Raw genomic sequence first — 15,396 nt, 5'->3', positions numbered from 1 at the left:
ATAAGGAAACAGACACAACACATGGACTTAAACTTGTATTTATTAAAAGGAAACAACCTCTGTATAAAACCGCATTTATCAAAATAACTCTTCATATGAACTTAAAATACTCTGCAACTGAATAAGAAAATCTCTCAAACTTAAAGTGCTCACAGTGGAAAAACTCAAATAAAATATGACATATCAAATATATAAAAAGACACAGTAACATTTAAACTCTGGCTGTATAAAACCATTTGTAAACACAAGTTAAAATGCAGCTGCAAAACTAAACAATAACTTGGATTCTGTGTTTTAAGGTGCTGCTGGTCTTAAATCTCATTAATGAATTATTGGTAAAGCGTATAAAGTCCTCACTTTAGATCAGCTCACAAAACCATGAACAAGCAGCTTATAGGTCCTTTGTGACTACCTTAATTAACCCTTACTAAATGTTAGAATCATAACCTGTCAATGTGTTTATAACTGGTTTATAATGACCATAATAGCTCATTTGTATTTGTTGAATCCATCATTTATAAAGTAGGAACAAAGAGTTAGTTAACACATTATAGAGAGTCATATTCATGAATAATAAAACATTTATTACTGTGTTTGTACATGATATATAAATGAGTATTAATGTATGAACAATGCTTTACAGATGATGAGTTAAGTATTAATTAATGCTTAACTAATGCTTAAAAGTGTGTAGTTAATATAAAGTGTTACCGGACCGTCAACTGCAATTGGGCATTTAAAGTAAATAGTATACATCTTTCCGACCAATGCGAACCAGGTTGTGTTTCCGCCTGCTCGACCCCGTGGAAGAAACACGTCATGACGTCCGATTTACGTGACGTCTTTTCCCAGCAGCATTAGCGCGAACTTTCCCTCACAACAACAACGATGGCGGACAGCAGCAGCTTGTCTCCTCACCCAACCACTGCTTTGCCTTTGAATCCATTAGTCTCTGTTATGTTTTTGCTGCAGGACACGGATCACGGCAACCCCGCCCCCCTCGCCCCTAACGTAAGCGGTTTGCGGTTCTAGACCAGCAAAGAGTTGGAGCCGCTCTGGAACCATTTTCTCGGCCGGGAGCCGGTTCTCTCACAGTCAAAACACGAAAAAACGGCTCTCAATTGATCGCCGGCTCCGCCCCTGAAACTGCTTTGGTTGAAAATGGGTTACAGTAGATCCAGTTCCATCATCATCGCAATGCAAGGCAAAATGAAAAAAAAAGATCATGAAATGTTTAAGTAAAGGAAAAAGTGTAGACAACACCAACACCGGGCCGGACTCCTCTGTTATGCAACATACCAAATTATGAGCTGATGTTTTTTTCAGCATACTCTAATCAGACCAGAAAGGTAACGAATGATGAACTTACCAGTGTTGAGGTCCTTGTACTCCTGGGTGAAGTGTTCACTCTGGTGCACCCATTCCCCATTGCATTTGAAGAAGATCTGTAAGGCTGGTGTGGCATGGCAGCGCAGCCTTACTGGGTTGCTCTTAATGATGTAAGCGTCCTCAGGCTCCTGAATGAAGCGTGGCAGGGTGTCCTGGGCTGCGGGTAGAGCTGCAGACTGAGCATATGCTGGAGCACCTGAAAACCAACAAATGGATTAGCTCTTCGCCCCGCTTCTGTAGTATTTTCACATCAGCTGTTTTGGCTGTATTGATTTAAAAGCGTAATAATGCAGTGGGTCCTCCTGACACATTAACACAGGCTGAGTAACAAACATATGAACACCACACAAGGGAAACCGTCCTTTAAATATGAGGCTGGTCAAGCAGGCAGCAAAGAGTCTCCCGTCTTTATGTTTTTTAAATGCTTATTACATAATGAATCCGAGCCCATCAAGGATGAAGGATTTCAGCCTGGCCTCCAGTTCGGACCTGTCCGTGGTAGCATGCTCCCAAAGGCCGGTTGCACCTTTCTGACACTTTGATGTATGAGCTCTAGTTTCTGCTCCCTCTCCCCTCAGCGCAAGGAAGCAGGTGTGCTGAACAGTGCCACTTGATCCATCAGTGGGATGGGTAAAAATAGCCTCAGAGATTGAACAGCGAGCAGGACTCAGCTCACTCTTTGGTAGAAACTCAATTGACTTTGAAAGGCTCCTTGAATGGACTGAACTATGATAAATTAGCCAAAGTCTTCTCAAGGTCAAACATCTCAAAGCAAAGACAGAACAGATGTTCTAGTTCACTGAATGAAGGAGTTACTTCTACTTCTTAGAAAATTCAAAAATGGCCTTACAATCATTGGTCTGATTTGCCTGATAAGATCTGTGTTAAAGGGCAACTTGTAGGTTGGAGACTTGAGTCAATCAATGTGTAGGAAAGGATTTCAAACGTGTTTGTACTAAAAACAAAGGCCTGTATGAATACAGTACAGGGAGAGGGTTTATTTTACTTCCACATCAAAAACAGACAACTGGCCCCATGCTGTGACACGAGCACTTCCCTAAAGTCTACAATAATTTATTGAGGTGAAGATAAGGTGCACTTTGACTAAGAGCTCCGGGTCTTTTACCCCCAGTACTACTTTCCCCTGAACTAAAAGGTTCCTGTGCCCCATTGTTGTCTGCGTTTCCACCGCGGGCTGAAGTCCCGGGTAGATTGTTTAAATCAGGCCAGTGACGTATGGAGAAAATAAAAGTAAATGCACTACACCACCAGACCAGTAGAGGGCAGTAAAACAAAGAGGAATGCCATTCATCACAGATGACACCATAGAAGCAGACGGACAGGCAGGTAACATTATGAGCAACACAACAGTTAGCCTGTTAGCATGAAGAGACTCAGCTGGTCTGTTTTAGATGGTGCTATATTTCATCACAGATGGATTCACTGAATCAACACGTGAGAGGAGATAAGCGCGAGTAGCAAAGACGTTTCAACACGCCTTTAAAATCCTTTTGAACTCAAAAAGCCGTGGCAGAGATCGACCGGTGTTTTGGTTTAAACAGCGACCCTGTTAACTGGAGACTTTCAGCCGGATGCATCCCTCATAAACGTCTTTAGACGATCATTAAATATCTGATGAGGATATTTTGAAATCTTAATAAAAACTAAACTAGTTTGCATTCCCAGGAACTCCCTCTGTGTTTCAACAGCTGTGTAAACTCCACAAACACTGACACGTTCAGCTGAAGGTCTCTAGTTTACAGGGTCACTTTTAAAACTGGAACACCGGGAGAGACGCATTCACGGTGGGCTCAGAGAAGACTACTGTTACAAGCTGCTAAATCAAGAGAATCACAGCTTCTTCTTTTGAAAAGTACACACACATACAAAAAAGATAGAACAAATAAAAACTAATGAAAGAAAGAGAAATCAAGTGAATCACAGATGTGTGTGATGTTATTGTGGACGGAGGGAGGAATAAAAACACTGAGGTTAATCTACCAATCAGACACGTTCAGCATTACAGGCCCTGCCCCCCGAAAGTCCCAGGACCTTTGAAAAGTACTACCCCCATGGTAGGGGCTTTTTAGGGGGGAGATTACCTACCCCTGAACTAAATTTAGACCCTGGGTCCACCGGTCGTAACGCATGTAGTTCCGGGGTAAAGTTCCTGCGGTCACATAACGCCTATCGAGACACTTCATAATGTGGATCTGTATGTTTATCATGCAGAGAATTTTTTTCCTTGCTGTCTGCAGTTCAGTTCTTGTGTTTTTTTTAACATGAGTCTGGTCCTGCTGGAGGTTTCTGCCTGTTAAAGGAAGTTTGTCCTTGCCACTATTACTTGCTAAATGCTGCAAAGTGCTCTGCTCATGGTGGATTAAGATGAGATCAGACTGAGTCCTGTCTGGAAGATGGGACTGGATGTTATCCTGTCTTGATGTTGGGTCTTTGTTAATTATGGAACATAGAGTAAGGTCTAGACCTGCTCTGTTTTTGTTGGGATGTGGTGCTAGATGTATAAAGATTGATTGATGGATTTAGGAACATTCACTTCAGTCTGTTATCATCCTGCACTCTGCAGCTCATCTTCATGATCTCAGCTCTCTTGTCCTCTGTGTGCCTCTGAGTTGAAGTTTTTTTTTTTTTAAGGTTTTCAAAGGCTGATGAAAGTGAAATGAAAGAGAGAGACAGAGGGAGAGAGAGTGATGACACTGGCCTGATATTTTCTTAAGTAGGTGGGAAATGTCAGCCTACTTCTACTGCATGTTGGAGTGAGACAGAGTGAGCTGTTTAACCGGAAACAACCACTGCCCCCCTACATTTTTGCCCTTGTCTTGTCAATGATTCACTTTTACTGGAGCTAATGTAAGGCAAAGTTATTTTTAATGTAAACATTTCAACCTACAAACTGCTCTTTAACACTAGGACCGCCAACATTCTAGTGCGCCCCTGTAGCGCTGCCCCGGTCTGTCAGGCCGTTTTGGGCAATTTCATGCTCTGTGACTAGAATGACACCAAGAATGTATTTTTTTTATAGTTACAAGAAATAACAGAATCACATATAAAACAAACCAGAATGTGATAGCTTACCCTCTCAACGTGTCATGTCGTATTTATACTGCTGCCTCACCTCTTCTGTTTAATTGAAAATTGATTTAAAGGTGACATATCATGCAAAATGGACTTTTTAATGGTTCCCTACCTAAAATATGTGTCCCTGGCATGTCTACAAACCCCCCGAGATTGAAAAGAATCCATTCTGCCCCTGTTCTGATTTCTCCACCTTTCTGTAAATGTGTGTGAAACGAGCCGTTTCAGACTTCCGTGTTTTTGTTACGTAACAACAATATCCGGTCTGTCACGGAGTCAGAGCTCGGAGCTTGTTCAGCCCATAGACTGTATTAAATAATACAGAATCCCCTCCTCCGTTTTTCATTACCTGCACACACGTGTGCTAACAAGGAGCTTAGGAGGGAGGCATGCTAGTTGTAGGCTGTCTTATTAAACACAAAGGTCGGTTTTACTCCCCACGTCTGCAGATTTGAAGATCTTGTGGATGATTTTTATTTATCATGGATAAGTGCTAGCGCTAGTTAGTATAGCCAAATAGCTACATGTTGTAGCTGTGTACCAAGACAAACGTCTACATACTGATAAATAAAACAACAAGAAACACTAAATCTGTGACCAATCCTTCAGAAAGGTCCTGCTGCAGGCGCCTCTCCGTCAGGATCAGATTCTGGATCAGATTCAGAGGGTTGAAGTAACGTGATCTCTGAGCAGCCGTGTATATTCAGCCAACATGTAAACATTAGATCAACGTGCTGGACAGCCGAGGGCACATCCACTTCCTGAGGGGGCGTGGTCAGAGAGAAAACAGAGTGTTCTGAGGAGGACTGAAGAAGAGGGTTTTTCAGGCAGACCAAAATCTGATTTCAAAGTGTTTTTTTGAGCATAAACTTAAAAGACATGTTTTGGGGACCTCTTAGACCAATATATATTGATGAAAAAAGCGTGATATGTCACCTTTAAACCTTACTGTGTTGTTACTAGTCTATATACTATGTTACACATACAGTGGGGCAAAAAAGTATTTAGTCAGCCACTGATTTTGCAAGTTCTCCCACTTAGAAAGATGAGAGAGGTCTGTAATTTTCATCAGAGGTACACTTCAACTATGAGAGACAAAATGAGAAAAAAAATCCATGAAATCACATTGTAGGATTTTTAAAGAATTTATTTGTAAATTATGGTGGAAAATAAGTATTTGGTCACCCACAAACAAGCAAGATTTCTGTCTCTCACAGACCTGTAACTTCTTCTTTAAGAAGCTCTTCTGTCCTCCACTCGTTACCTGTATTAATGGCTCCTGTTTGAACTGGTTATCTGTATAAAAGACACCTGTCCACAGCCTCAAACACTCAGACTCCAAACTCAACCATGGCCAAGACCAAAGAGCTGTCCAAGGACACCAGGAAGAAAATTGTGGACCTGCACCAGGCTGGGAAGAGTGAATCTACAATAGGCAAGCAGGTTGGTGTGAATAAATCAACTGTGGGAGCAATTGTCCTACAATGTGATTTCCTGGATTTTTTTTTTCTCATTTTGTCTCTCATAGTTGAAGTGTACCTCTGATGAAAATGACAGACCTCTCTAATCTTTTTAAGTAGGAGAACTTGCAAAATCAGTGGCTGACTAAATACCTTTTTGCCCCACTGTATGTTGCATAAGAAAACTTTGCATGATAGAAGAGATACACCGAAGTGACGGTAAAACACTTTCTTTTTATTTGAGCACAACACAACTCTGCTCTCCTCCTCTCTCTCTCACACAGTCGTGCAGACAAATACACACACACAAACACACACACACACACACACACACACACACACATACTGCAGGTACATACAAGAACATCGCCCACACAGAATTAAATGAATGAACAGAACAAGATCAATTATATAAAAATATGAATCCAGAACACTGAAAGAAACAGAATACAGAAGAAAATAAAACAATAAGTGAACAAACAATCAAATACATTAGAACTACAAATCAGCACCACGGAGAGCGCCACTGCACCTCTGGCAAACATTTGGGGCAAAAGCTCTCCACCTGTACGGTGCACATCCCACACACAGGTCGGAGGCAGCCCTTGCAGGCTGTTGACCTGGCTGTGGCTGCTGTGGCTGCTGTGGTGGCTGCTGTGGTGGCTGCTGTGGTGGTGGCTGCTGTGGGTGCTGCTGTGGCTGCTGTGGCTGCTGTGGTGGCTGCTGTGGTGGTGGCTGCTGTGGCTGCTGTGGTGGCTGCTGTGGTGGCTGCTGTGGTGGCTGCTGTGGTGGTGGCTGCTGTGGCTGCTGTGGTGGCTGCTGTGGGTGCTGCTGTGGCTGCTGTGGCTGCTATGGCTGCTGTGGTTGCTGTGGTGGCTGCTGTGGCTGCTGTGGCTGCTATGGCTGCTGTGGCTGCTGTGGTTGCTGTGGCTGCTGTGGTGGCTGCTGTGGGTGCTGTGGCTGCTGTGTTGGCTGCTGTGGCTGCTATGGCTGCTATGGCTGCTGTGGCTGCTGTGGGTGCTGTGGGTGCTGTGGCTGCTGTGTTGGCTGCTATGGCTGCTGTGGCTGCTGTGTTGGCTGCTATGGCTGCTATGGCTGCTGTGGCTGCTGTGGTGGCTGCTGTGGGTGCTGTGGCTGCTGTGGCTGCTGTGGGTGCTGTGTTGGCTGCTGTGTTGGCTGCTGTGGTGGCTGCTGTGGCTGCTGTGGCTGCAATAGCTGCTGTGGCTGCTGTGGCTGCTGTGGTGGCTGCTGTGGCTGCTGTGGTGGGTGCTGTGACTGCTGTGGCTCCACTAGCATGGACTACTGGCTGCTTTTTGCGGCCAAATGATCCTCCCTCAACTCCTTCGCCAACTGCAATATGAACGCCCTCCTCGGAATGACGGTCAAGGTGCACGCCTTGAACAACACGTGCGCGTTTATTGCAGCCATGTCCAGTAAGTTATAGAAAACGGCCACAGGCCACCTCCGTGTGGCATCCATCACCGTGTCCTGCCTCGCCATCTGATCCAAAACATCAACCCCGACCTATAGGGATGAGAATTTGCAGAAAAATCAAGTTGATATTATTCACATCAGAGAGAAGAGCTGTATTATCATAGCCTGCAATGTTTATGAATACCAAAATAATGAAACAACGTAAAGACCTAAAACGTAAAGACCTAAAATGACAGTTATGTATGATGTGTTTTTTCTTGTCACCCCCAATGGAGACGGTCTGGTGCACAGTGCTGAGGAGAGCCACTTTTTCCTAGATTTACCCTGATACACCGTGGGGGTGCATCGCTTGTGGACCCTGTTTGAGTCCAGCTCCCTCTCTGCTGCTGGACCGAAGGATGGAGCTCCCTTCTGGCCTTGTTGACAGTGCCAACCAGGCTGGTCTTCTCTTTTAGTAGGTTCTTGGCCAGGGTGAGGGAGGTAAAAAAGTTGTCAGTGGTGACATTCCTGCCCTTTTGCCACGAACGGCTCCACTAACCTCATCACCATGCTCCCTCCCAAATGTACATGGGCTGGCCTCATAGGATCTCTACCCAGATAAGGGAAGCCATTGAGGATTTATTTTGTCTCCACGTCTGCCGCCAGCCAGAATTTGATGCCAAATGTATCTGGCTTGTTTGCCAAGTACTGGGTAAAGCAGCAGCGCGCTTTTGTTGGGAACAGCTGTTCGTCCACCGTGATGTTTGGTCCAGCTTTAAATGAGGAAATACAAATTTTAATGAAGCCATCCCACACATGGGACACCAAGGTGAACTTGTCCTTTTCAAGACGTTCGCTTCTGTCCTCCTTGTTGTCGAAGCGCAGGAAGCGCATTATTTCTCTGAAGCGGTTCTGTGGCATTGTGCTTCTGAAAAAAGATAGCCCCCACTCCTCCGACCAAAAACTCTCCATTTCAATGTTCTTATTATACGCCCCTCTAACATACAACAGAGAGATGAAGGCCTTCAGCTCAGCAATGGACAGATCCCAGCTCCCCTCGGTGCAGCGTGCCTCTGCAACAGTGCAGTCCAATATGTGCTGCAGCAGTGTGCCGTCCAGCAAGCACATGAAGGTGCTCAGAGCGTCTTTGATGCTTCTTCTCGCGATCGCTGTGGGTCCAGATGATTCTGTGAGGACATTTTGGGACTGAAGTCTCCCTGACTGTCCTCCAGGTTGGACAACTTCTCAAAGGGTCCCGTCTTTCCCCTGCTCACATTCCTTCTGGACTAAAAAACACAAATAATTGTATAGGACCAAGTAAGAAGCTTTTCACTCAAAAAAACAACAAATTGATAACAGAGCACAATTCTTCATTTGGATCACATTTTGACTTATTTTAATATATATTTTCGTTTGAAAAAAATATTTGGCAACAAAAAATAATGTTTTGATTTACTTTGAGTTTTGCAGGATTTTTACCTGTTTCTGTAGACAGCACAACAGGTGGTACAGCCACGCTTACTGTATATCCGCTGGTGTCGTCACTGTTGAGATGAACATTTCATTGTGGAAAATAAGTTACACATATTTTTACTGTCTGAAGTTTGCAGCAGACATTGAAGAAATAAAGAAAAACAATTTTACAATTCGATTAGCCCGTAGCCTACCAGAATATGAAGTCTGAGCTTGTTGAAAGTTCAGTGAGGCTTCTGGCAGCGCATCAGGACACTCTGGTGGGATCATTTATTAGGGTAAATTATTCATTCCTATTCATTGGACTATTAACCATCCCACCGTCTCAGTACCATGGGTGCCCGAGCCTTCAGCTGCTCAGCACCCAGACTCTGGAACTCCCTCCCCCCACACATAAGACAGTCGGACTCCATAACATCATTCAAATCCCGACTCAAAACTCACCTGTTCAAACTGGCTTACTCCCTCTAACTGGACTCTCTGCACTTCCCTAGTTTTTAGTTTTTATTTATGACTCTTTCCATTTGTTTGTTTGTTTGTTTGTTTTTATGATGTTTTAATGATGACTGTTTTTATTATCTGTAAGGTGACCTTGGGTGATTTGAAAGGCGCCCAAAATAAAAGGTATTATTATTATTATTGTTACTGAGGATGGTTTTAGAAAACATATTATTTACTGTTTACAGTCTATAGCCATTACATCATCAAGCCAAACTAGCTTCTGCTGCTCGGAGTAAGCCTGGTGCTGGCTAACTTCAGTGTTGTTAAAACTTTATCCTACTCAAAATAATGAATGAAACGATATTTTTTAAAAATAACATAATTATTGATAATGCCTACCTTCGGTTGAAGCACCAAATGAGTCAGCTGGTGCAAACGTTTCCTTTCGTTTGTGCCGGAGCTCAGGTTCAGATTCTGAACTTTCCTCTTCTCCGCTCCAGTCCACATCACTGAGGTGGGGCCTTTCTCCACCTTCAGAGTCCCCCTCATTCATCTCCTGGATCATTGCCAAAGAAAATCTTTTCTGTGGTCCTCTCTTCATCTTGTTTGTATTTGTTAGGCTAATTTGTCTCTCTGTCTGTTTGTGTGTGTAATGGTGCGTTCACACCAAACGCGAATAGAATCATTCGCGCGAATGAAGTACATGTAAAGTCAATGCAGAGATGCAAGCAGACACGAGTACTGGTCTGGCGGCGCGTATCACGCAAATTGGGCGACACGAATGGCGCGATTCACGCGAATGACGTGCATCATTCGCACAAATAGCACAAATTCATTCGCGCGTATGAAGCGAATTCATTGGCGAGAGTTGAAATATCTGAACTCAAGCGAATGAATCGCAGTGCGATCAAGGGAGAGGTTCCGGTGGCCGGTGGTGAGGCTTTCAGCAGTGTGACTGCCCCCTGGTGGCTGGCTGCAGTATAGGTCAAAAAATCCGTCTCAAACTTTAAAAAATAAATACACGTCGTACGAATGTTTCTCCCATCCGTATGCTGTGGTGATATGTAGTTAGTATTTGACTGTTTTGTGTTCAAGTCCTCTTTCCTGAAAAGTTTCTTTTTCGTTAGTTATTAGAGGTTAAAAAACGGGGTTTTACTTCCTGTTTCCTTTGATTCACAGCCGCTGTAGAGGGAAACTGCAAAGGACACACAGCGTCTTGTGACGCTACGCTGTAGGGTTACAGTGGCTTCACAGGCTCTGGCTGCACAATAGCGGCGCCCAGGTGAGGGATTTTTTGGCTTCAGAACCGTACAACGGGAAGAGGCGGAGCAACGCTGTCCATTTTTATTTACAGTCTACGGGCGCGATAGCCAATCAGCGTGCAGATCCCCCGGGTGACGTGTGTTGTGTGACGTATGGACCAGCGGAGATACCAGTGGAGATTCCCTCATCTGGAATATATGGGACACTTTGTTTCTATCACCGTGCAGCTTCCCCAAACTCTGTGACTCTACCTGTTCTTATGGGATGAGGAATAAACAGGAGCTCACTGTGAGGACAGAGAGGGAGGAGGTTTATGTGGTGAGTTGTGAAGAACTTTGTCTGTCAGCTATCGGTTGTAGTAGTAGGAAGTTATCTCTGCCCACTTTAGTATAAACGGCTTCCCCATTCAATGTCCGCGAGCTCAACCTTGTTACTGCGGTCAAGCCAGCCTCCACTTCTGAAACGAAAGTCAAGCCAGCCTCCACTGTCTTCTGTTTGATGACAACTGACAGCTGTGGCGTGGGAGCCCCCCTCCCTCTCGTGTATATTCGCGTCTTGGCACTCGTTTACACGCGATTTTGATGCGCGAAAAGAGCGAGTCATTCGCGCGAATTGAGCGAGTAAACACAAAACATTCTCGCGTCCATATTCGCACGAATAGCGCGATCGTTCGCGTTTGGTGTGAAGGCACCATAAGTCTGTCCGTCTTTGTCTGTCTGTCTGTATATCTCTGTCTTCCTCTCTTTGTTTGGATAATTCCAGCACATAAATACAAAATAAATAAATGGACTATATAGAAACAATGGAAAGTGGAGAGAAAAAAAAAAGAAAAAAAAAGCCTGCGAAATGTATCATTAAGTTTCATATTTGATCAGCCTTCTGTGTAACTGCAGCAGCAGTAGGAAGTAAAAAGTATAAACCCTCTGATATCCTGTTTGTTTCATTAGATAACCATAAAAGCTTCATACAGGGGCAAACTATACACATTTCTAGGAAAAGTCATAGAGTAACAGGCATGTAGCTTTTATTCACAGAAAGTTATTTACATTATAAAATCACAGACGGCTCTCCATGCCATTTTGGCGTTTCTAGTGTTAATAAGTAAATCAAGCCCATCTACCAGGACGGACTTTCACATCTTTCTCGCAGTTTTCCCTCTTGGTCATTATCGTTAGATTTACTCAGCAGATCATATTCTTTCCTGCTGTAGGCTCCAAAAAATTGCAAACTTAGCACGTTTTCTCTGAATTTCTTGATCAAGAGCATCAGAGGGCAGAGTGTTTAAGTCTGAAAGTGTGGTGTCAGCAGCTTTCACTGTGGGGAAGCTGAAGAGGCTGCTAGTTGTTTGAACAGCAGGCGGCTCTTCAAACACCACATGGGTACTCAGAGTAATTAAATGAGCTCTTCCCCCCTTCATACTCCTCTCTCTCCTCTCCGCTGTACCTTACAAATCCACTGATATGTTCAAAGAGATGTCATTGACAATGTTTGTACGCCTTTTTCTGCCAATAGACGCCCTTACAGCCTACGTCATCCAAGAGGTGCGTTCACATTTTGGAAACCGAAGCAGCGTTTCGCTCCGTTCATTCAGACGAGTTAGCGAGCTTTAAACACTGAATTAAAACTGCTGGCAGCATCAAAGTGTCTGGTTGTTCTGTGGTTGATTGTCAGAATCAATACTCCACCACGGACTCAAGCTCTCGACCGTTTGCGAGCAACCAGTGTTTTGGTGATAAGAGTTACCGTGCTAACTGATGACGTTCAACAGAACATGTCTGTGATTGTGGTGTTTACAGCTGATCTTGCTAAGACAGGGCAGACAGCAGGGTAATCACGAAAGGTTGTTGGTGCTATTAGCTGCAGTCCATTCTTAGTGAATTCCTCCCACAGTATTGTAATGACAGCCATCAGATTTGTCTGTCATTGTTCAAAAGTACTGTCAGAAAATTAAGTTGTTCATGAAATTAATGTTTCATTATTTTGCACTCGTAAAGAAATTTAGGACACCATTTTCTTTAAGAGAAAACGTAGCTCTGTCACCTGGTACCTTTTTTAAACATTAGATAATATAATTTTTTATATCAACCTCATTACCAAGCTTTTGTAGTCATCACAGAGCTGTGTTAAATACTTAATTCTGATTGGTCAAAACCCCTTTGACAATGGTTATTAACTTTCACTAACATGCGCAACACCAGAGTCAAACTGATCACACGTCATGTCAAATCAATCCACAGAAAAGAGTTCAGATACATTTAGCTTCTGCTTGTTGACACCATAGACCGTAAGGTGAGGTAAAACTGTTAGCTTCCGTTAGCATCAAAAAAATGAAGCTAAATTCTAATTTCAGTTAGCATGCCAAATCGGCAGGCTAACTCTCAGAGACAGAACTGACCCAGTCTATGGTACAGACAAGTTAAGTTGCTATTGCTAAGTCTGTATCGCTTTATGAAGCTTTTATTTTGGTATTTCCGCTAGGCGGCAGTGTGAATTTACATATTAGCTAAATATTTAGGATCACAGAGCAATATTTAACATTTATATTTACATTTAGTTTTAACATTTAGATTTAACAGTGATTTTAACTTAATATATTTTTCACAACAAAATTAAATGTGAAGAAGATGGAAATGGAAATAGACTTGTATTTACATTGCACTTTTGTAGTCTTTCTGACCACTCAAAGCGCTTTTACACTACTCGTCACAGTCACCCATTCACACCACATTCACTCACTGATGGTAGAGGCTGCTTCAGTAAGGAACCATCAGTGTTAGCTAATCTCATTCGTTCACATTCACACACCTCTGAACAACAGAGGGAGCAATTCAGGGTTCAGTGTCTTGCTCAAGGACACTTCGGCATGTGACTGCCGGTGCTTGGATCGAACCGCCAACCTTCCAATTGATAAACGACCGACTCTACCCACTGACAGGGTTCCCACTCTTTTCCAGAGATCATTTTCCAGGACATTTCCAGGACATTTTCAGTGATGATCAAGCTGGTAAGACAGTCTAAATTTAGTTCTTAATTTAGTTCCTAAATAGTCTAATATGTTCCTCTCAGTGGAAGTCAACATTGAATGACGTGCAGTCTATGGCCATCCATGAAATCACTTCATACATGCTTAAAAATTAAGGCAAATTGATTATAGAATAATGCAACAACAGATGTACAGCACTTTATTTTATTGGTGCAACCAAGTAACAATGATGTCCAACTCTCATCTCAGCTTTCTCTTTTCTCAAAAAATATTAAATGAGCTAAGTAAAAAACAAAAGAGCCAGCAAAGGAATCTGGAAGCTGCCTTACTGAAAAAAATAAAAAATAAAATAATAATAATAATAAACAGAGGATCAGAGCATTAATTGACCTAAATAGAACTGAATGACAAAAATGGCCACAAATGTTGAATGGGGATGTGTTTTTTTTAACTTTGTTAGATCGCACGCAGTCATCTTGGAATAATTTTCCAGGACAATCCATGATTTTCCAGGACATTTCTCCCGTTTTCCAGGTGTTTTCCAGTACTGGAAAACTGGTCAACTGTTTTCCAGGTTTTCCAGGACGCATGGGAACCCTGCACTGAGCCTCAGCCGCCCCAAGATCACAAATATTCCTCTAAATGTGATTAAAAAAAAGTGACTTTTAAAAATTCGCTCTACATTTTTATGACGTTTTGGAACTTGTTGTGGAGAATTTTAGCTGCTATTTTCAGTGCACACAACTTTACAAACGGCGCCCCATTTAAAAGGACATTATTTCATTCAGAGTCCAGGCAGGAGCTGCTGAGAGCCTGGGACAGAGAGAGAGAGAGAGAGAGAGAGAGAGAGAGAGAGGGGTCAATCGACAGAGGTAGAATTGAGAGAGAGTGTCGCTAAAGTAAACAAAGCAACAAAGATGTACTAGCTCTGTTCATGTTGGAGATCAAGATGAACTAAGTTAACCATTGTGGGTGCCTGGGAGTTCATGTTTTCTCTGTCAACTCTGTAACACACCCTACAATCGAAGAGTCTGGATTTGTTGAAGCAGTTCCTTTAGAGTAATAATGCCCCACAGCAGGAGCCTTAGACCGCTCCTCTTCATCATTATCCCCTCACTGGTTTTCTCTGGTGGTGGTCTACTGGGTCTGAGACTTGGGATATCTGCCCGGCTATTCAGCTTTGATGTTTTATTCATTATAGAGCCAAAGAGGAAGTGATGTTCCACAGGAGAATATCAAAAGAGAATAGAAAAGTATTAATTGGGCCCAAAGGGTTAACCTCTTCTGTTTTATTAAATCTATACTTAAAGCAGTCTTATAACTGAGAATGCTTCAAATAATCAGTACTCACATGTTGAAACGCTGCATTTCTTTCTTTCAGCTTACAGTTTCCTTAATCCTTCATCATCAGTACAATCCCACAACCATGGAGCTCTGCAGTCACCCCGATAAACAACAAACTCTTCTTTAATTTATCTGTCAAACTCAAAATCATATCGCAGAGTGAGATCTGTGAATGAAACGACGGACTCTGAAGAAGACAAATATCAGCAGATTGAAAATAAAGGTGTTTACATATTTTCAGTCCTACAAAAATGTCAGGTTTGGGAGGAAAGGTGGAAGGAGGACCCAAGGACAGATTTAAAATCAAAGGTTTTTAATATGAAAAGGTACCAAAAAAATTTGATTTAAATGTCTTAATTTAAAAAGTATTAAATCCAAATAAAACACAAGGATCACAAGAGAGACGTACAAATATCCAACACAGGACAGGGGGAACTAAATACACAGAATCATCAACACAGGTGTGAACACAGGACACAGGTCAGACTAATGAGAGGAATCACAAAAGGAGGGAAACACACAAGGACAGGAAGTAAA

General features: G+C 42.8%; 1 protein-coding gene across 1 annotated transcript in view; it reads right to left on the bottom strand.

Moving 5' to 3' along the window:
• Positions 1–1,894, bottom strand: part of unc5db (unc-5 netrin receptor Db) — a 49,057-nt gene extending 47,163 nt beyond the window's left edge. The window contains exons 1-2 of the mRNA XM_034691591.1: positions 1,879–1,894; positions 1,370–1,585 (exon numbers count right to left, since the gene is read on the bottom strand). Coding sequence (XP_034547482.1) covers positions 1,370–1,585; positions 1,879–1,894 — 232 coding nt within the window. The remainder of the gene's footprint in view (positions 1–1,369; positions 1,586–1,878) is intronic.
• Between the last annotated feature and the right edge of the window lie 13,502 nt (positions 1,895–15,396).

Source organism: Notolabrus celidotus, chromosome 9 (assembly GCF_009762535.1).
Source record: "Notolabrus celidotus isolate fNotCel1 chromosome 9, fNotCel1.pri, whole genome shotgun sequence".
NCBI classification, from domain to species: domain Eukaryota; kingdom Metazoa; phylum Chordata; class Actinopteri; order Labriformes; family Labridae; genus Notolabrus; species Notolabrus celidotus.
Note: the sequence above shows the minus strand (reverse complement) of the source record. Positions and strands in the feature narration are given on the sequence as shown.